This window comes from Petaurus breviceps, unplaced genomic scaffold (assembly GCF_028583685.1).
Source record: "Petaurus breviceps papuanus isolate PSGF00001 unplaced genomic scaffold, PetGlider_PUasm1.0 470, whole genome shotgun sequence".
Classification (NCBI taxonomy): Eukaryota; Metazoa; Chordata; class Mammalia; order Diprotodontia; family Petauridae; genus Petaurus; species Petaurus breviceps.
Genome location: NW_027186350.1, coordinates 3841051 through 3863255, shown reverse-complemented (window position 1 = coordinate 3863255; position 22205 = coordinate 3841051). Strand labels below are relative to the sequence as shown.

The 22205-nt window shown below is 36.6% G+C and overlaps 1 protein-coding gene across 2 annotated transcripts in view; it reads left to right on the top strand.

Annotated features, from left to right (window-relative positions):
* Positions 1–22205, top strand: part of LRP6 (LDL receptor related protein 6) — a 140960-nt gene that overhangs the window by 97104 nt on the left and 21651 nt on the right. For both annotated transcript variants that reach the window (XM_069101497.1, XM_069101496.1), the window contains exons 11-17: positions 379–563; positions 1798–2124; positions 8290–8492; positions 9729–9940; positions 13306–13496; positions 15855–16064; positions 19525–19650. In XM_069101497.1, the coding sequence (XP_068957598.1) occupies positions 379–563; positions 1798–2124; positions 8290–8492; positions 9729–9940; positions 13306–13496; positions 15855–16064; positions 19525–19650 (1454 nt within the window). The remainder of the gene's footprint in view (positions 1–378; positions 564–1797; positions 2125–8289; positions 8493–9728; positions 9941–13305; positions 13497–15854; positions 16065–19524; positions 19651–22205) is intronic.

Below are 22205 nucleotides of genomic sequence, written 5' to 3'. Positions count from 1 at the left end.
GAACATAAAGAAATTAGTAGAATGCTTTAATTTCTTAAATTTATTTCATCACCTTGCTCACTTTTGAACTTCATTATACACCAAGTACTGTAGTAGCAAATATTTGGTAGGGGTCCAGTTCTGAGGCTTTGGATAAAACAGATGCTATTGGAAATGTTATAGGAAGACCTGACTTCCCTTCTAACTTTTAAGGAAATAATATTTAGTTGAGGGTGCTATAAAGTAAATGAAGCATTTGATTCATAGCCATCGTTTTTGTCTTTTCCCCATGTTGTCCTGTTGAAGTTCTTAAAGTTTACATAATTATCTATAAGTCATTTCCTTTTATTTATGTGATCAAAAATGAAAAATGTAAAATAATGAGCATTTTGAATTTAGGTTTATGTATTGGACTGAGTGGGGTGGAAAACCCAAGATAGATAGAGCTGCCATGGATGGAAGTGAACGTACTACGTTAGTTCCAAATGTAGGACGGGCAAATGGCTTAACTATTGATTATGCTAAAAGAAGACTCTACTGGACAGACCTGGATACCAACTTAATAGAATCTTCAAATATGCTAGGTAAGGTGTAGTTTTATTCATTCAAATTGAAACATTCAAGGGGTGGGTTATTGTTGATGTGTTTTGTTTTGTTTTGGGAGGGGAAAAGCAAGGCAGTTGGGGTTGGAGTTAAGTGACTTGCCCAAGGTCACACAGCTATAAAATATCAAGTATTTGAGGTCAGATTTGAACTCAGGTCTTCCTGACTCCAGAGCCTTTGCTCTATTCACTTATTGTTGATGTTTTGAATATAAAGTTAGTTTGATGGTTAAAATTTTATTTATGATACATATATGTATATATGTTGTGTATAGATTTGCTGCTACATGTGAGCAACTAAGATTTGTAGCTGTTTTCAAACTCCTTAACCAGGTGAGGGTATATGCTGTCAGTTTCTTATTCCAGATGATCCTCTCTTTGCATTCTGTTTCTTGGTCCCATTTACAATATTCTTTTTTCTCTGTTGTTAGGAGGAATTTTTTTAAATATAGACATGGGACAGGGTAAAAAGGATAAGGCTGTGGTGTTAAAAGAGGTACTCTTCCAGAGTTATCCTTTGATGATGATGATGATGTTAATAATGATAACAATGCTTATATAATGCTTAAGATTTTCAGGGCACTTCACAGAGATCTCATTTTGAAGAAGATGAAACATTGTTTAAATGTAGGGAAGCTGAGAACAAGTTTTCTTTTCTCTTTCTGTATAAACTGTTTTGAAGTTAAAATTTGAAGTTGTGGTCACTTATATAGGTCAAACACCACCAACAAAAATCTGATGGGATCGTCCACATTCTTTCATTATAAGGGAATTTTATTGTATTTAAGACTGTTTGAAAAGACTGAGACTGGTAAATATTTGTCTTACAAATCTTTTTGTGACTGTATAATTTATTATAAAAGAAATTGGTAGATATTCCTAAAGTTACCTGTAATAGAAACTACCAGAAGAGTGATAGAAGCCTCTTTGTTTATTAGAAAGAATTAATAATGTTATCAAAACATGTTTCCAGAAGTTGAAACCAATCACTGACTCACAGCAGAAATGTTAGTCTGAGACATAGGGTTAAAATGTAGATGAGCTGACTACAGAGATTAGACTGGTTTTGGGATTGTTTTTAAAATAATTACACTCTTAACTGCCTACAAATATAATTTTTTCACATATTACAAAATGTTTTTGTTCAGCCAGCTGGATATTTTTATTCTCATATTTTATCCCTCTTCTTACCTCCCTGTTGCATTTCTGAAAACAGGCCTGAACCGTGAAGTTATAGCAGATGACTTGCCTCATCCTTTTGGCTTGACTCAGTACCAGGATTACATATACTGGACAGACTGGAGCCGACGTAGCATTGAACGTGCCAATAAAACCAGTGGCCAAAACCGAACCATCATACAGGGTCATTTGGATTACGTGATGGACATCCTAGTTTTTCATTCCTCTAGGCAGGCAGGATGGAATGAATGTGCTTCCAGCAATGGGCACTGTTCCCATCTCTGCTTGGCTGTACCAGTTGGTGGTTTTGTTTGTGGATGTCCAGCCCACTACTCACTGAATACTGACAACAGGACTTGCAGTGGTAAGTTATAATTCCTATGAACAAGTTAGAATTTGAGGAAAAAGCAGGGTTTGGGAACACTATGCCCATTCTTTCTGGAGTCAAAAATGTGACAGATCAAAGGTGATGTTTACTGGAAAGAGAGAGGGTTAGTTAAAAACAAAACAATTTTTTGTTACTGTTTACTTGGTGATAGTAATGTATGATAATGTGGCAAAATATTAACCCTTTTCAATTTGATATTGTGTTTAAATAATTAAAATATGTTAGACCCCAAAGTGAGAAAAAGTAAACATAGCCAATTTTCACTTTTTTCCTAATGAAACTAGGAGACTGGGGTGGGAATGGTCAGATAGGAATCAGGAGAGAACATTGTAATGAAAACTTAGAGAGATTTTCATGGAGAGAAGGTGATCAGTGCTTCTGAGAGATCAAGAACAATTAGGATTGAGAAATGTCAGAGTTGACAATTGAGTGATCAGTGATAACTTTGGAGAGAGTAATTTCAGTTAAATATTGAAATATCAGAAGCCAGATTGATGTGGGGAGGAGTGAAGTTGGGTGGGGAAAGGGGAGGTGAGAGCTTTAGAAGGGAATATAGATGACTTTTCTCAAGTTTAGTCAAAAAGGGGAAAAGATAGAACAAGAACTTGCAAAGATGGTAACATCAAGTGAGGGTTTTTTGAAGATATTGGAAACATGAGCATGTTTGTAGGCAACAGGGAAGGAGCAAATAGAAAAAGAGAGGTAGAAAATGAGAAAGAGGGAAAGATAGTGGAGTCAGTTTGCTAGCAAAATTGAGGGAGTTGATGAGGTTAAGGGTGAATGAGGAAGACTTGGGTTTGGGAAGGAGAAGGGCCACTTCTTTGAAGTGAGTGAAGGTGGAGATACGAGGTAAATGTCTGAGTGATGTGAGATGAGGAGGGAAGAAGGAAGCCTGTTAGCAAATAGTCTCAGTTTTTGGTTTTTGTTTTCGTTTTTTCAGTTAAAGAGGAGGTGACATCTTCATCTCAGTGAGTAGGAGAGAAGGGGTACCATGGGAGGCTTGAGGGGAAAGAAGCTTTGCAATAGCTGTTGTAGAAAATGGGATTGCATCGATTATAGAGGAATGGTATTTGCTTTGTTTCAATGTGTCCTAGTTGAAATTAGATAACAAGTTTGTTATGGGACCAGTCAACATGGTTTTATGATTTTCTCCAGCTCCATTCATGAGCATGTGGATAGCAGTAAAGGAGGCAGATGTTGGGAGTAATCCATATTTGGGGTTTGACAGGGTGTGATTTTGGAAATAAGATGAGGGCAAGGGATTTGAGGGTAGAGAATAGCATAGAATTGAGTTGACTCACCAGCAATAGAGATGGGAAAGGTAAGAAAGTATTCTAATTATCATCTTTTTCAATTTAAACCATTTTTCTGGTGTCTCTAGATCTATTTAAATCCTATCTTTGATATCCCACACATTAGCTTTCTTTCCCACCTTTATTACTTACATGTTTGATAAGCATGCCATCAGTGCCTAAAATTGATGAAAAAATTTATGTTACAGATCACAGCACCAAGGTCATATCCCTGGTGATACTATGCTAGAACCTTCCAAGTTGACCTCAGCTCATTAAGAATTATTCTTTAAAGTTTGGACATTCAACCAGTTCTTAAATTCATGTAACTATGGTATTATTTAACCTGCATCTCTTCCTCTGGGGGGCCATCTCCAGTCATCCTTATCTATACTTTGCCCCTGGACCCAGATGTCTCCAGAGGAGAGAGTGAAGCTGGTGATTTTTCACAGCCCTTGCTCACTTAAATCCAATTCACTTCCAAGTCTGGGCATCACCTTCCTGATGTCATGGTCCTCTTCCAGAGTGAAGGACAAACAATGATCTCCCTCTCTCTTCTTCACAAAGTCAGCATGAGAGAATTTGTAAAATGTTTTGCTGAAATCTAAATAAAATGTTTCTGTGGTATTCCCCAGATCTATCTAAATCTTAATAATTATTGCTTTCTTTGCAGACATTCACAGATCATCTTTTAATTAATGTATTCTAGAATTTTGCCAGAAATTGAATTTGGACGTCTTGGCCTGAATTTTGTAGACTATATATATTTTCTTTCTCTTTCTACTCTTCCTTTTGTGGCGGGGGGAGGGGGTGTTGGGGACAGGAGTGGACCACAGAAAGTTACAGCTGGGGGGAATTAGAACATTTACCACTCTACAGTCCTGCGGTATTTTCTCATTCTTTTCAATATATTTGTCAGTGGCTTATCAGCCACATCTGCCAAATCTTTCAGTAATTTGGTTTGAGTGAGTCTGGTGACTTACACTGATTTAGGGCAGTTCACTGCTCCTTTGCTTACTCTCTGATAATTTCACATTTTGATTCCCTATTGATCATTTATATCCTGTCCTTTATAGTCAAAGATTAGAAATGGATGTGTAGATCTGAGATTCATTTGCACAAAAAATGAGAACTGAACTCATGGGAGCTGATGAGGTCACTTGAAAGCAAGTATATAGAGAGAAGAAGACCAAGGACAGAGATTTAGGGTATAGCCACAGTTAAAGGTTAGGATATAGAGGATGAATCAGCAAAAGAGACTAAGAAGCAATCACATAGGTAGGGGGAGAACCAAGGCAACATTGTCCATAAAAACCCACATGGGATAGAATTTCCAGTCACAGTGGGTATTCAGTAGTGTCATTCAGCTGAGAGGTCAAGAAGAGTGAGGACTGATAAACTTGTTTAGATTGATCTTTATCTGAGGTCATTCTGAGGTCTTTGACTTGGGCAAGTACTTTAAGTTCTCTCTGTCTCTTTTCATCCATCAAGTGAGGGAGTTGGATTAAGTGATCTCTCTAGTTCCGTTTTATTTTGAAAATGCTTTTAATCTTTGATTCAGTAGAAAGTTACAGTCAAAAAAACAGAAGAAAATTTGATACACACAGGAGATTTAAGTTTAAATTGTACCTTACACAATTACTAGCTTTGTGATAACAGGCAAGTCACTTAACACAGAGTCTGAGTTTCCTCATTTGTAAAAGTATTATAATAATATTTGTATTCCCCACTGTAGAGTCATAGGACTAGACTGAAAGGAAGGTTGGAAGCCATATAGTTGGGCCTCTTCCTTTTACCAATTAGGAAACAAGTCCAGGGAGTTGAATGCTTTGCTGAAGTTCACATGGGGTAGTAAGCATTAGAGGAGAGTTGATTCCAGGACCTGTGTCTCCAGAGTCAGTGTTCACAGGGTTGTTGTGAATAAAGTGGTTCATAATGTATGACTCTGAATAGCAACAATAATACCAACAATTATTATTACTATTTAATTATGTCTGTGATATTCCCAGTATTAGATACCTAGTATAAGTTCAATACTTAATTGAAGGGTTTACTCAGGTTTAGAGTGGGAAGGGATTTTAGCCATTGTCAAGTTGAACCCACTCCTGTTACAGATAAGGAATCCGAGGTTGTACCTCATCTAAAGTGACATAAGTAAGATGGCTGAGCTCAGATCCTGTGATTTGATATTCTGACATTCTTTCTACCTTACCACACTGCCTTTTGTCAATTAGATCATTTACTCTCTCCTCCCATCTCATTTTACAAATGAGGAAACTGTGATGAAATTGGAATGTTTTAGCACTATCATAGAATTTCTTCGGTTTTGTTTGTTTTGTTTTTGGAGGGGGGAAGTCAAGGCAGTTGGGGGTGACTTGTCCAACGTCACACAGCTAGTAAGTGTGTCAAGCGTCTGAAGCCGAATTTGAATTCAGGTCCTCCTGATTCCAAGGTCGTTGCTCTATTCACTGCACTACCTTGCTGCCTCTATCATAGGATTTCTTAATACATTTTTTGCTCAATGTCTTCAAGATACACGTTCTGAAAAAAGGAAACATCTCACTAATTATGAAACCTTGTGTACATTAAAACTTATTTTTATGCAAAAAGAGGAACTTACATCGTACTTCCCTTTTTGTCTCACATTCTTTTCTATGTTCCTCACGTTACTTTGTGCACAGTTGAATCTTACTCCCAGGGTTGTTGTGAGGATCAAATGAGATAATAATTGTAATGCTCTTAGTGTGGTGTCTGACACATAGTAAGCATGATATAAATGTTTATAATAAATATTAATGTAGTTTCTTGGTAGGAACATATTCCGATTGTTGCGCAAGAGACAAGGGTGTGTCAAGAGACTAAGGCTCACAGAATATTTAATAGGCCTGTTTGTCATTGTCTGTTAGTGTTTCCTTATTTGAAAGCCTTCATTTTCAAAACCCTTAGAATTATACTGTCTCAGAGTTGTGTGGACCTTTGCATTTATTTAGGGTTCTTTGCCTCAACTTCCTAAGAAAATCATACTGTTGGTAGAGATTTATTTCATATTTTTCAAGATCTTTAAAAAAAGAAAGTGGGAAACTTGTCATTTGCTATAATCCAGTTATTGATCTTACCTGTATAGTATAGGATTTTTTTTAAATCATCAAAAGAAATTAAATCAATGTATAGTGAACATCAAATAAAGGAAAAATTGAGTTCTATGAAGATTCAGATAAAATAAAGGTATATAGAAGCTAAAGGAAAAAACAGTACAGTTAAGAAATCAGTATAAACAATTACTTGTTTTTTGTCTTCTGGTGTTGAAGTCAGAACCTGAACATTGACCTGTTCTTAGAGAACATTTACTTCACCCAAGTTTTAGATCAAAAAATTGAGGAGGGGGGCAGCTAGGTGGCACAGTGAGTAGAATGCTGGCTCTGGAGTCAGGAGAAACTGAGTTTGGATCCAGCCTCAGACACTTAACACACACAAACCAAAAACCTAGCCGTGTGACCTTGGGCAAGTTACTTAAACCCAATTGCCCTCCAAAAAAAATTTTTTTTGAGGAGGGCAGGAGAAATAATAGGCTATGCCTGAGCTGACAAAATTTGTTGGTAGCAGAGTGTGACCTAGAATTTGGGTTTAATTTGTGTGTTTGCTTCAATTTAATTCAAATAAATACTTTTAAAGTGCTACTTTATACTAGCTTCTGGGGCTATGGAGATGAAAAACTGCTTATTCTCAAAATGCAGTCTAATAGAGGGGAAAGGACTCACGCAAGTAAACATTGTATGAATCTGAATGTGATAAGGGAAAATTGGTTCCAGTGCCTAGTACATTTGATTGTCCCTTTTGGAAGCCAGAGAAAGGCAGAGGAGTTAGAAAAAGGATTATATCCATATCTTGAAGAAGGATTTCATCCTGTTTCACCAAAGCCTAGATTTTCCTGAGAAGGACAAGGTAAAAGACACCCCTACTCTTCCAAGGAATAGATACTCAGAATAACTAGGCATGACATCAGACATTGCTGTTTGGGAGACAAAATATTAGGCCATTTAGGGGCAGAATACAATTATTCAGTTTTCCTTTTTATTAGGATTTTTTTAGGAGTTAAATGACTTGCCTAAGTTTGTGGCAGAACCAGGAGTAGAACTTGAATCTCCTTGAATCTACTTTCAGTTTAATCATCTCTATACTTTTTGTTGCATATTGACATGCCCCCATCCACTTAAAATGATCCCAGATCTCATAAAGAAGTAAAAAATTGGGGCAGCCAGGTGGCACAGTGAGTAAGAGCGCCGGCCCCAGAGTCAGGGGACCTGGGATCACTTCTGGCCTCAGATACTTAACACCCACACAAAATAACGGGCCATGTAACATTGAGCAAGTTACTTAACCCCAGTTGCTTAGGGGCAGCCAGGTGGCACAGTAAGAGTGCCGGCCCCAGTGTCAGGAGACCTGGGATTGGTTCCAGCCTCAGATACTCGGCACCCACACAAAAATAACTGGCCGTGTAACCTTGAGTAAGTTACTTAACCTCAATTGCTTTAAAAAAAAAAAAGTAAAAAGTTTATGATTTTTATCTGAGGTCATTGTGGGCCTGCTTAAGTCTTGATTACACTAAGCATTAGCTCTTGAACAAATCCATGTTTTGTCCTATGCTTCAAATTTTGCTTCCCCTTGTAGTACACGTGTCATAGAAAAATCTTCAAATTCACCATATTGCCTTCTTGTTCCCCCTCCCTCTTCCATGTTCTGGAATTGGCCGAAGTTTATATGATGTAACATTCCTAATGGTACTCACATTGGCCTGATTGTTCTAGTGGAATATTATAGAGTTCTTTTTGCATTTTTTTCTTTCTTTAAGCTCCTACCACCTTCCTGCTCTTCAGTCAGAAGAATGCCATCAACCGTATGGTGATTGATGAGCAACAGAGTCCTGATATAATCCTCCCTATCCACAGCCTACGGAATGTCCGAGCCATTGACTATGACCCTTTGGACAAACAACTTTATTGGATTGACTCACGACAAAATATGATCCGAAAGGCACAGGAAGATGGGAGCCAGGTAATTGAAGAATTTGACTCAAAATTTATAGCCTTCTATAGGCCTAGAATGTCCTATCTGATTGCTGTTCCTTGCCATTCCCTGGGAATTCCAAGGTTTCTTTGGGGCTTTTCCAATATCTTTTGGACCACCTTGGGGTTCTCTCAAGAAAGAGTTTCCCCCTTTAACCAGACTCATTTACCATCCCCACCATTTTGTACACTAAAATGACCCTTTTTTTCTCTCACCTCTCTCCCTTTTCCTACCCTCATATATGTGTGCATACATATATATTCATTTTTCTTTATTCTATTTATTTCTTTACTTGATCTGGAGGGCAAGAAAACTCTCCAGCTAAAACTATTAGAAATGGAAGTATTATAGTACTGCAATCTTGTAAGCTTTTAGTAAATGTTTGATGACAGTGATATGGGGGAAAATGTAATGAATAGGCATGCCATGCTTATGCAGACCTTTGCTTTATCTATAAGACTGTATATATGTTTAATTCACTAGCCAAGATTATAGTGCTGATACTGATGCTAACTAACTTTATGGAGCTTAGGTGACTATGTTTATTATCTTTTCACTCAGTCACAACTCTGACTGGGAGCAGTGTTCTGATGGAGTTAGACGATTCCATTATGGAACAAATCCTAAGGAACCAAAAAGTGGAATATTTTGGGGGATGGATAAGTTAGGGCTCAGACCACTGAAGCATTTAAGAAAACCTTAGGCCTTTGAGAAAGGGCTAATAGAGTGTTAACTAGCATTCAAAAATTTTAGCAGCGTTGTTACACCCCAAGGTTGTATTTCTACAGATAGAAAGTTATATAAATCAGTCCTGTGAAGGAGCACTTCAGCCTACTGGCAAGGACTGAAGTGCTGTGCAGTTTTGTGACCCTGGATTTTATATAAACGAATTTGATAGTCCTGGGCTAGGGCTGACTGATAAATGGCAGCCCAGCATTTGGAGAATTGCAATTAGCACACCCCCAGCTCTTCCCAAGCTACAGTGCTAAGGACAAATAATACTATATTACTATATTCTCTACTCTCTGTTGTAACCAACAGAGAATATCTTGGATTCCATGAATTAGACAACCTAGTATAACATATTGGTCATTGAAAGAATTAGTTCTTTCTTGGATTCAGGCATTCATGTAGGAGATAGCTATCTAATGAACCTGCCCCAGGGTCTTCTGATTTTCAACCTAATATCATTTGTGTATAAGTCTTTTACCTTTCCTTCCAAAGGGTCTTACTGTGGTTGTGAGCTCAGTTCCCAATCAGAATCTGGACATGCAGCCTTATGACCTCAGCATTGACATTTATAGCCGTTACATCTACTGGACTTGTGAGGCCACTAATGTCATTAATGTTACAAGGCTGGATGGGAGACCTGTTGGAGTGGTACTCAAAGGAGAGCAAGACCGACCTCGAGCCATCATGGTAAACCCAGAGAAAGGGTATGTTCTGTAAATGTTATATTGGAAATTCAGTGGAAATATTTTCATGGCAGTTTCCAAGAGAGTCAGGGGAATATGAGTTTTGAAGTAAGCATACTGTAAAAGGATATATACTTATTTACAGGTACTAAAACTTTGTGATTGAGGAAAAAAGAATTTTAACATGTCTCCTAATCCTTCTAGCTGTCATCCTACTTTGTGTATATGTGTGTGGGGATGAAGGGAAGGGTTATATGATGACAAGACTTAATGTTTATGTGTATTTAAAATTTGGTCTTAATAACAGTGCCATAGATCAGTATTCAATATAGCTTAATTCAGAATCTCTTCAGAATTTGTGATGTTCAGATAGAAATTAGATCAAAGTTAATTTTGCTATGAAAAATTAGTTTTCCAAGCAAGGGAATCCTGTAAGCATGAAAGGAATGCTTTAAGTTACTTATTTTAAAAGGATAATTTTTCTTTAATTCCAAACTTAGATAAAATTTTATAGGTTACTGTGAAATAGTATTTGTTACTGTAAAATTATCCTGTTTGTGCTTCCTGAATCTTCTGCCTTTTGACAAATAAGTGTAGCTAACCAAAACAAATCTACCTAATGAATATGTCCAGAATTGTGTGTCTCCATAGCGTGTGTTCATCTCCTTTCTGTCAGGAGATGGGTAATATGCATCATCAGAAGTCCTTTGGAGATATAGTTAATCATTGATCAGAGGTCTTAAATCTTTCACAGGTGTGTTTCTAAAGAAAACTCTTTATCACATTATCCTTATATAAATTATATTCCTGATTCTCACTTCACAGTTCATCAATTCATACTACCTAGGATTCTCTGAAATCCTGAATCATTTCTTAGGGTACAGTAATATTCCAGTACATTTTTATATACCACAGTTTGTTCAGTGATCCTTCAGTTGTCTATCTGGTAAGCTAAAGTATCCTTTTAGATTCTAGTTATTTTCTTCTTTTCCCCCCCTGTTGTAATCCCTCTTTCAAGATCAGGAAGTTTATTTTGTTTGTAACTGTTTCTTCCTTTATCTTCCTTCTAACCACTCCTCTATTTCCACTTGTTTTCCTGTTGAGCTTGATGTATTTCTACACTGAAATGAGTGTATTTATGTGGATGTTCAATCCTCTTTTTCCCCTTTTAGATAGGAGTGAGGTTCATCTTGATGTCTCCTCCTACCTTTTCTTCCGTATTTGTATATTCTCTTTATACATACCTTTGCTATTCTAAGAAATAGCTAACTTCACCCCCTTTTTTCTCCTTTCTATGTTAGTGTATTCCTTTTGTCCTCCCTTCTCTTTCAATCCTCAGAACAGACCCAATTCACTCTCTGTACCTCTGTTTTTAAAAGTTAACTTTCTCATTGCCTTTTGAAGACATTAAGGACCTGAAGGGACACTTTTTCCTTTTTTCTCTTATTAGAATATTGTTACTACATCATCATATCATTCTTTCCAGTCGCTTGCATAAATTTCCTCTTCAGGTTTCTTTGTATTCTGGTGTTTCTGTTTTAGAGTTCTACTCAGTCTTTTATCAGAAATACTTGTAAGTCTTCTGATTCATTAAGTTCTTTTTGATTATCCTCATCTTTTCAGAATAATGTGCTCTTGGTTTTAAGCCTACTTCTTTTTACCATCAGGGTTATTGTATTTCAAAATCTGTTGTTTAGCCAGGTCTTCTGTGGTTCTGTTTGGAGTGCATTTGTACCTAAACTGCTTCTTCCCGCATGCTTGCAGTATGTGGAAACTCTGGATTTTGGCTGTGACAATCCTAAGACTTTGGGGGTTTTTTTGTTCCTTTTAGGAGGTGATCCGTGGATTCTTTCTTTCTTGACTTTACCCTCTGACTAATAGATCTGGGCAATTTTCATTCTCAGTTTCTTCAAATATATTGTCTAGGTTGTTTAAAAATGATGATTTTCAGAGATTTCAGTGATTTACAAGTTATCTCTCTTTGATCTCATTTCCACATCAGTTGTTTTGGATATCAGATATTTTCCATTTTCTTTTTTTTTTTCTTCAGTCTTTTGATTTAATATTACTTGCTGTCTTATAAAGTCATTGATTTTAGTTTGATCTAGTTTTCAGCAGGTCTATTTTAGTGGGTTTGATTTAACACTTTCTCTTCTAAGCTACTTATTTTCATTGCTTTTCTTTCTTCTAGAGCTTTTCTTTCTTCCACATAATCATGATTTTGGAAAATCTGTTTTTTCCTTTGAATCTCTGCTTGTAGTGGTTACAGAGTTTACTTGCTGCTTTTTCAAGATCTTTCGATTTAGTAATTTTTTATATTGATTGGTGTTTAATTTGCTCTTTCCAGCTTTAGTTCCTAGGGGGCTTTATGCCAGACCCCTGCTCTACTTCTGTGGTATTCAACCTTGTGTGGTGTTACTCTTGGTTCTTGCATTGACTTTCACTTAACAAGATTGGGCCCCTTTGGATCTTTAAGGTTCAGAGTGCTGGATCTTCAGTATCTTCTATAGAGAACAAAATGCCTGAAATGTCCTGATTGCTGTTCCTTGCTACTCCTTAGGAATTCCAAAGTTTCTTTGGGGGCTTTTCCAGTATTTCTTTCAGACCACCTTGGGGTTCTCTCAAGAAAGCCCTCATTGTTCTTGCTGTTTGCCTATAAATATAGAAACTTAGAGGCTAAATATGTTCTTTCTCTGGCCATACTGTGAGGCTGCCTTGTGCTGGTGTGAGCTTGGAAGGGTAGCACTTTTCTTGTTGCCTATGGGGCTTCTGGCTGAATTTTTGTGCCCTCCCTCCCTCCCTCCTTCCCTCCCTCCCTCCCTCCCTCCCTTCCTTCCTCCCTTCCTCCCTCCCTTCCTCCCTTCCTTCCTTCCTTCCTTCCTTCCGTCCTTCCGTCCTTCCGTCCTTCCGTCCTTCCTTCCTGGTTAAGTAACTTGCCCAGGATCATACAGCTAGTATCTGGGGCTAGGTTTGAATTCAGGTCCTCCTAACTCCAGGGCTAGTGCTCTATCCAGTGCCCCACCTAGCTGCCCCAGTTTTTGTGTATTTTCAAGGTAGAAGATATCACTTACTAGTTTCTCATTGAATTTTTTGATTATTATTGAAACTGGGCAGAAAATGGTTTTCATATGCCTTGGATAATTGTTTCTATACCTAAAACATTTAGCAAATTAATGAAAAATCTTTTTTTAGTAAAGCAGAGCTACTAAGGACATCTACTAGTTATAAGTATATACTTTTCTTATCCTAGTTTGTTGAGATCCATGAAAATAGTAAAAATTCATTGCTTTAAAAAAAGAAAGTACTATCTATCATTAGTGAGGTTGGTTATACTTGTATCAATATAATTTCTTTTTATAACTTTTTTTTCCTCTTTCTCCCTTTAGGTATATGTACTTTACCAATCTTCAAGAAAGATCTCCAAAAATTGAGAGGGCTGCTTTGGATGGAACAGAAAGAGAGGTCCTCTTTTTCAGTGGCTTAAGTAAACCTATAGCTTTAGCCCTTGACAGCCGCTTGGGCAAACTGTTTTGGGCTGATTCAGACCTCCGTCGAATTGAAAGTAGTGATCTATCAGGTACCCAAGAATAGTATTTCTGAATGATTTAGTCTGGGCAGTCTCTCCACTTCTTCCTTTGTGCTCCCTTTCTTGTTTTCCTTGGTTTTTATTTGAAGCATTAGAAACTTTTAATAAAATAAAGGTAGTGCTTTGCGCATGCTTAATAAATCCTTTATTCATTAGAATAATATTGTACATTTTACTTTTTAGGGGTCTCTTCTGGCATACTTCCAATGATATCTCAATCACCTAAATCAGTCAATAACAATGTTATAGTATTTTGCTCATGCAGAATTCATTATTATTGCTATTGTCATGACATTTGTCAGTTTTGGCCAACATAGCATAGTATTCATTCTTTCATTTCCTCTTGGCCAGACATTTGTTGCTCATTCTGCTTTATTTTGCCTGATCGTTTTTTAGGAGCTGTTTCTAGCTTAGTGTGGATTTGCTACTTTTTAGTTGGAGCCTGAATTTCATTGGCCTGCAGCAACTTTCTTTTCTTTGTGGTCCTTACCTTATTGCCTTCAGTATTCAGAAAAAAGGCCCCAAACCAGAGATCTGCCAGCAAGATAACATAGAATTTAGAAAGAAAGAGATGATGTGATGATATACTTAAGAGAATCCTAGAGATTCAACAAAAAACTAATCAAAACAATTAACAACTTTAGCAAAGTAGATTTAAAACAGATACACACAAATCACCAGCATTTCTGTATATTACCAACAAAACCCATTAGCAAGAGATTAAAAAATTCCATTTAAAATAATAGCAGGGGTCGGCTAGGTGGCGCATAGTGAACAGAACACTAGTCCTTGAGTCAGGAGGACCTGAGTTCAAATTCGGCCTCAGACACTTGGCATAATTACTAGCTGTGTGACTTTGGGCAAGTCACTTAACCCCAATTGCCCTCCAAAAACCCCAATTGCCCTCCAAAAAGCAAAAAAAAAAAATAGCAGACACCTCATACCTATCAGATTGACTAACATGACAGAAAAGGAAAATGACAAATGCTGAAGGGGATATAGAATCATAGGGACACTAATGCACCATTGGTGGAGTTGTGAACCACTCCAATGATTTGGGAGAACAATTTGGAACTATGCCCAAAGGGCTATGAAACTGCATACCCTTTGATCCAGCAATACCACTAGTAGGTCTTTATCACAAAGAGATCAGAGAAAAAGGAAATTAACATATGTGTACAAAAATATCTGTAGCTGTTCTTTTTGTGGTGGCAAGAACTGGAAATGGGAGAGGATGCTCATCAATTGGGAAGCATCTGAACAAATTGTGGTATGTAGGATTGATGAAATACTAATGCATTATAAGAAATGACAAGCAGGATAATTTCAGAAAAACCTGAGAAGACTGGAATGAACTGAAGCAGAGTGAAGTGACAGAACCAGGAGAATATTGTACACCATCACAGCAATGTTGTAATACCTGTGAAAGATTTAACTCCTATGCTCAGTGCAGTTTTTCATGACAGTTTAAAAGGAGTCAAGACGAAAAAGGCTCTCTACCTCTAGAGAGAACTGACGAACTCTTTGGGTGCAGATTGAAGCATATTTCCTTTAACTTTCTGTATTTTTCTTGCTTTTATTTTTCCTTTTGTAACATAGCTAATGTGGAAATATGTTTTGCATGACTTCATATGTATATCATTTCTTGACTCCTCAGTGAGTGGGAGAGGGACAGGAGGAAGATAATTCAGAGCTAAAAACATAATTTTTTGCAAAATAATTTAAAAATTAAAAATTAAATGAAAAGAGAAAGGAGGCTTTTACATTGCAGCACTCTTCAAAGGGTATGCCCAGAAATGGAAGCTCTAAGAGACCATTCATCAAGACATGTTTTGATTTGTTTTGGATTTTGTTATCTGTGTATTATTTTCTTTATTTAAATTGGTTAGGAAAAATCCAACTACAGTGAAGGTTATAGACAATTAGATTTTGGTTCACTTATAATAAAGAATTTTCTCAGGGTTTTTTTTTTTTTAGCAGTGGAATGGGTTGCCTTGTTAGCTAGTGAATTTCTCATCATTTTAGAAGTGTTTAAGCTTAATGACTTTTTCTGGTATGTTGTAAAAGATATTGCTGCATTTGGTTGTTATAGATAATGTCTTAATCTCTTTTCCACTCTATGATGTAATGAAAATAGAATATTAAGAAGTTTGTGTCACTGATTTGGTATTTCATGTAATATACTAGCATTTAAAAAACTTTCTTATGCATGTCATATCTTTTCAACTAAATTTTTAAGTTCCCATAATACCTAGTTTAGTGCTACACATATAATGACAATAGAATTTCAATGCATGTCATTAAATGAATTGGTACCTAAATTGTTCTTCTTTGGACTGTTTTACCAAGGTGCCAATCGGATAGTTTTAGAAGACTCCAATATATTGCAACCTGTGGGACTGACTGTGTTTGAAAATTGGCTGTACTGGATTGATAGACAGCAGCAAATGATTGAAAAAATTGACATGACTGGTCGTGAAGGGCGGACCAAGGTCCAGGCTCGAATTGCCCAACTCAGTGATATTCATGCTGTAAAGGAGCTAAACCTTCTGGAATATAGTAAGTAGCTCATGGGATTACTGACCACATACATTTGAAGATTATATTAAGGTAGTATCCAAGTCTCTTTGGTGGAGTCTTTTTAGCATAGTTAGTAATTAGGCCATTTGCTCATCCCATATTTGAAAATGCTATAGTGTGTTCACTATGGTTCATGCATGGAAACTCTGTGTGTTTTCTGCCTCACCTAGTCCAATACAGAAAACCACAAATCTTCCTGATTCTGATGCCACCTATCTATCCACTACCAAAATCCTGTTCTCTTATGCCATTATCACTTCTTCATGAAAGAAAAACAATGTGTTTTGTGTACATTTTTGCAAAATTAAGAGTAGTTTTTTCAAATAATTCTTAATTGCAAGTGGTCATTTTAAGATAAAACCTGAATGCTAAGTCTTGGCAAATTATGTCCCACCGAATATATAAAAACAACGTAGGCTTACATAATATTATAAGTTATGAAAAATGCTTTTATTCGCAACACTGTGAAGTACATAGTGCAAATATTATTATCCTCATTTTACTAATGAGGAAACTGAAGCTGTAAGGAATTTAAACGACTTACCCATAGTTACAAAGCAACTGAGTATCTAGGGGCAATATTCAAACCCACATCTTCAGACTCCCAAGTTCAGCATTCTTTCCACTATTCCACGCTACTTCTCAATACAACATTATGTTATAGTTTAAGTAAAACAAGAACATGAAAGGTATTTATTCCCATCCTACAATTATGTACTTTTCCCCTCAAAACTTTTCTAAGAGAAGCATGCAGAGAAGCTATAAAAATATTATAATCCTTGTTACCTTTGGCTCCAAAAATATTAGCTTCTCTGGTACTATTAAGATACTTTACATAATATCTGTCACTATAAATTTAATGACAAGGCATACCTTCTAAAGAGAAATCACACTAAAATGATGAATGATCTTCAGATGTTGTAAACTGGTGATTCACTTTGACTGCTTTTGTAATTGGAGAATAAAGCAATTTATCCAGAAAAGACAGAAAAAAAATTATCCAAAAAAAAAAAGACAATATTTTTCTATTCAATCTCACTCTTGAACCAAACAATTTCTAAATTTTCATTTCTTATTTAATAGTAGATGATCATGATCATCATCGTGTAAATTAATTATCAGTAATGGGAAAGGAGAGCAGAGAAGAAAAAATAAGTATATGTTGGGAAACAAGATATCACAAGATACCTTCTGTATCAGAAGTGCAGGAAAAACAACACTTAGAAGTGTAGGAAGACCTGGAGAATAAAAGAAATGAGCAGAATGCTTTAATTTCTTAAAACTTTCTAGTGACCTTACTAATTTTGCAAATGGATATTAATTATATACCAAGCCAAGTGCTATAGTAATGAAATGTTTGGTACATTTGAGTATAATTCTGAGGCTTTGGATATTACAGTGTTGGGAAACTAAGAAAAATTGATTTATTTCCTTTCTGAGGTTTAGGGGGGAAATGTAGTTGATGATACTAAAATAATTGAACTATTTTTAGCCAGAATTTTTCTCTCTCTATTCTTCTTTGCTGGTCAAGCCCCACCTATGGACATCTATGACCTTAGGTTACTTAATCTCTCAGGGCCCGAGGTAACTTTCTAAAACTTTTAAGTTCTGGTGAGAGTGTTGATTACCATTGATAGAGTAAGTACCTTACTGGCAGCTCCCTGTATTGATTAATATGATGAGCTAACAACAACAGTAGTAATAATAACTAGCACTTGTGTAGGTCTTTAACATTTGCAAAACTCTATGCATATATTATCTTATTTGATCCTCACAGCAGTCCTGCGAGGTAAGTGCTGCTATTATCCTTGTTTTACAAAGGAAGAAAATGGAGGCTAAGAAAGATCAAGTGACTTGCCTAGGGTCACACAGCTAGTTGGTACCAGAGGCAGAATTTGAATTCAGGTCTTCATGACTCCAAGTTTAGTACTGTCACTTGGTTACCTTGGTTAATTACTTACCATCTTTTGGCCTCGGTTTGTTCATCTGTATAAGGAAGGAGTTAGTGACGACCTACCTAAAAGGACCCTACAAGTGCCAAATTTTTGATCCTGTGTATTCTGTCTGTTGAGGCAGCTAGGTGGCTTAGTGGATAGAGTGATAGGCCTGAAGTCAGGGAGACTTGAGTTCAGGTCTGGCCTCATACATTTACTAGCTGTGTGACCCTGGGCAAGTCACTTAACCTCAGTTTGCCTTAATCCACTGGAGAAGGAAATGGCAAACCTGTCTAGTATCTTTGCCAAGAAAACCCCATGGACAGCATTGGTGTGTTATAGTCAACAAGGTCACAAAGAGTTGTATGTATGTCATTCAGTGTATGACTGAATGACTGAGCAACAGAGTCTGTCAATTGGGTATTTAAACATACATAATTCTAATAATATATATTTTAAAGCATTTACAACTTAGTGCTCATCTGTAAAAATTTGACCAATGGCAGATTGAGCAATCAAGTATTTACTCTGAAAAAGGACCCATAATACAGTTTGAGGTATCGTATCATTATTAATTGCTAAAATCGCAGTACCTTTGATCTCATTAATCAGCTAAAATCTGAGTCCCCACTCTAGTTTTTTACATAATGGGAGAACCTCTTTTCCCATAAACTTTTGTTTGTTTCTCTCTGTGAAACGACTTTAATCTCATACTCAAACATAAAGGTGACTGGTTATACTATTAATTAACAATGTAATTATCAATAAAACAAAGATTGAGATTTACTTTCTGTCATCTGGGAGGAACATCACAGCCAAAGTCATATTTAACTGTGTCACTACAACTGCTGACTTGTTCATTAATTAGTCTTACCTTTCATTTCTGTCATGACACAAGTTAAATTTTTCCTCCCCAAACATTCTCTTCACTTTTTTCTACAAGATAAGGTTTAAAGTCAGTTCTCTCAGGCAATAAGTTTTTTTAGTCCTCTCTTTCTGCCATCCATTCTGCCATCACAGTTCACATCCTCACCAGAATAATAGTTAAACTCAATTTCCTCAAAGAATGACAAATAAACTGTGAGTGGCCAACATTCTAGTGCTTCTTACACATACTGTAGCAGAATGTTTTGTTGTTGAAGTTCATATTACATTTTGTGTATGTTGTTTCCTTAAATAGAGTATAAGGTCCTTGAAGTCAGGGATTGTTTTATTTTGGCCTTTGTATCCCCAACACTTAGTACATTTCAAGGAATATGGATGCTTTAGTAACTACTACACTAATTTATGCCAGGCATTTTTTATGTTTCAGTAGATTGCAGTTTATATAATTTAAGTCAAGGGAGCAAGTACCTTAATTTAGACAGAAATCTTTGCTATTTAAAAAATAATAATATATATTTGATTTTGTTAGTAGTTAAGAAAAAATTCTAATAATGAGATAATAATGAGTTTCTTGCATTGACTTGTGTTGATAAATTTGGACTTCTCTTTTTTATTTTTAGGACAGCATCCATGTTCTCAGGATAATGGTGGTTGTTCACATATTTGTCTTGTGAAAGGAGATGGTACAACAAGGTGCTCTTGTCCAATGCATCTGGTCCTACTTCAGGATGAACTGTCTTGTGGAGGTAGGTCTTTAGGTTACTATAGTAAGTGCTCACTCTATCCCCTACCTCATTTTAAATGTTGCCCCTGATTGGCTAGCAAGTGAACTCAGTCATTAAGATAGTTATTTATTGTATGCTCAACCTAATTATCCTAGGGTTAGGAAACATACTGGCCCAGTGATTTCATTGGTATAGGGAACTCTCATATTAGGAAATTCCCCTTCATCAATGCTAGTCATCACTTTCTCTGCACCTTATAATGTTAGAGAGTTAGCTAGAGAACTGAGAGGTTAAGTGATTTGCTTAAGTTCATATATAAATAGTATGTATCAGAAGCAAGACTTAAATTTAGGTCTTCTTGGCATCAAGGCCAGCTCTCTGTCCACTGTACATGTTATTTCTTTTGTGTACTAAATATATTAATGTTCCAAGGTTGGAATTGTAATCAGCATGGAAAAATCCTAAGCTTCATAACTCTGGGTTCCTTCTAGGATAGAAAATAAATGCTAGGGATTGAGGTAGCATCAGACCCTGAATGTAATTTTTTAAAAATAATAGGTAATAATGAATTATTCTACCTCCAGCAGTCTCAGGCCACTGTTATATAGAATGACTGTTATATTTAGGAAAATATCCAAAGGAAGGAAAGACTGTTCCAGTTAGATCTGAAGGTTATCCAAGCAGACTCCTCACAGAACACAGAATAAGATGTGTCTCTGAGTCTGAAAACACTTCCTGCTTTGGACTTTGTGTTGCCAGAAAAGGCTTGAGGGCTGGTAACAGCAGTATCTTTTTAAAATACCTATTAATCAGCAGTTTTTTTTCTTTAACTTCATGAGTAGTTAAAGATAAATACTTCAAATGCAGAGAAGGTCTGAAATATAATTTCATGTTTTTGAGGATAGTCTTCAAAAACTACAGAGAAATTTAACTACCAGAAAAAATATTTTTTTAGCCAACTCTGTAAGCATAAGGATGAAATGATATCCATAAATAAATATGAGGAAAACAATGTGTTCAGGACTATTCTTTCTGAAACCAATGTTATGAGTATTATTTGGAGTACGGCAGGGGAAGAGAAAGAGAATCCCTATATCTGTTCCATTTTTTCCCACCTCATCCCAGGCATCCTTAGAAAATCTTCCATTTATAGAAAGCCTGTGCCATCTTTACTGTCTCTACTGGAGCTGCAGCTATAGAGAGCAATTCCCTCCCAAACCTGGCTTAAATCCTTTTTACAGTATGTATGCCTTCAAGCGTGAAGAAAGCCTTAAACAAATTTAGCAAGAAAGGTTTGATGTAGTCACTGCAGTGACTCTTCCTTTTCCTTTCTTGGATGACTGTTTATACCTGACCACTGAGAGACCTTCTCAGAATAGAGGAGCAATTAACTGTCTGTATCCCTAGGCAGTTACATCCTTTTGACTTCCAGTGAGAAATTTTTTTGTCAAACATCATCAGATGCTTTTATCCTGAGTACAAGGAAGTGGAGAGACCACTCACTGGCAGAAGCATTTCTGATCAAATAATGTGACAAGCATCTAAAGGAGCCAGAGTTTCTATAATTTAAAATATGTGTGTTATGTGGAGGCAGGACCAGGATTATGCAGCCATAAATACAAATTTTCTGTTTTGAAATTTCTTTTAAGACGGTTATTGGGAGACAGACCTAGACAACTCTTTAAGACAGAAAACTTTATTTTTTTAGCTTTTTTGCAGCAGCTAATACAGATAATTATTTCTGTTAGACTCTATGTGGCAAAATAAAAAATGAGAAGAGAAAACAAGAGTTACAGTCTTGTTGATCTCTAATAGAAATCAGTAATAGGTAGTAAAAGGCCTACCAGGAAATACTTGAATTCAAGTCTTGCCTATGGCAACTCATGTAGCAAGTCACAGCCCTATCAGTCCAGGCCAATCCTCCCCAGTCTACTTTTTTTTTTTTTAAAGCAATTGGGGTTAAGTAACTTGCTCAAGGTTACACGGCCAGTTATTTCTGGGTGTGGTGCTAAGTATCTGAGCCCAGATTTGATCCCCAGGTCATCCCGACACTGGAGCTGGTGCTCTTACTCACTGAGCCACCTGGCCGCCCCTAAGCAATTGGGGTTAAGTAACTCGCTCAAGGTTACATGGCTAGGTGTTTCTGGGTGGGTGCTAAGTGTCTGAGCCCAGGATTTGATCTCCAGGTCATTCCAACACTGGAGCCGGTGCTCTTACTCGCTGTGCTACCTGGCCGCCCCCCCAGTCTACTTTGGTAGAAGGAGTTTCTGCACTAAGAATGGCCTCTACGTGTGACTCTACTAAATCAAAACCATACATGTGCAAAAAATTGTTTCATTTATAGCTGCTGTTAATGGGGGTTAAGAAAGGAATATTAGCCTTCTCAGTATCCAAGGTGTAAGAATGGGTTGTCGAAAATAAAAATAATTTATGTTCTTTGACAAAAAATAAAAAATGCTGAAGAAGCAATGAAAACCCAAATGCTCCAGTAATAAAATCAAGGATGTGTACATTTTTTAAAAAAACATTTAGAATGTAAAGATTTCTCTACCATAATGTTTTTGTAGTTTATTACA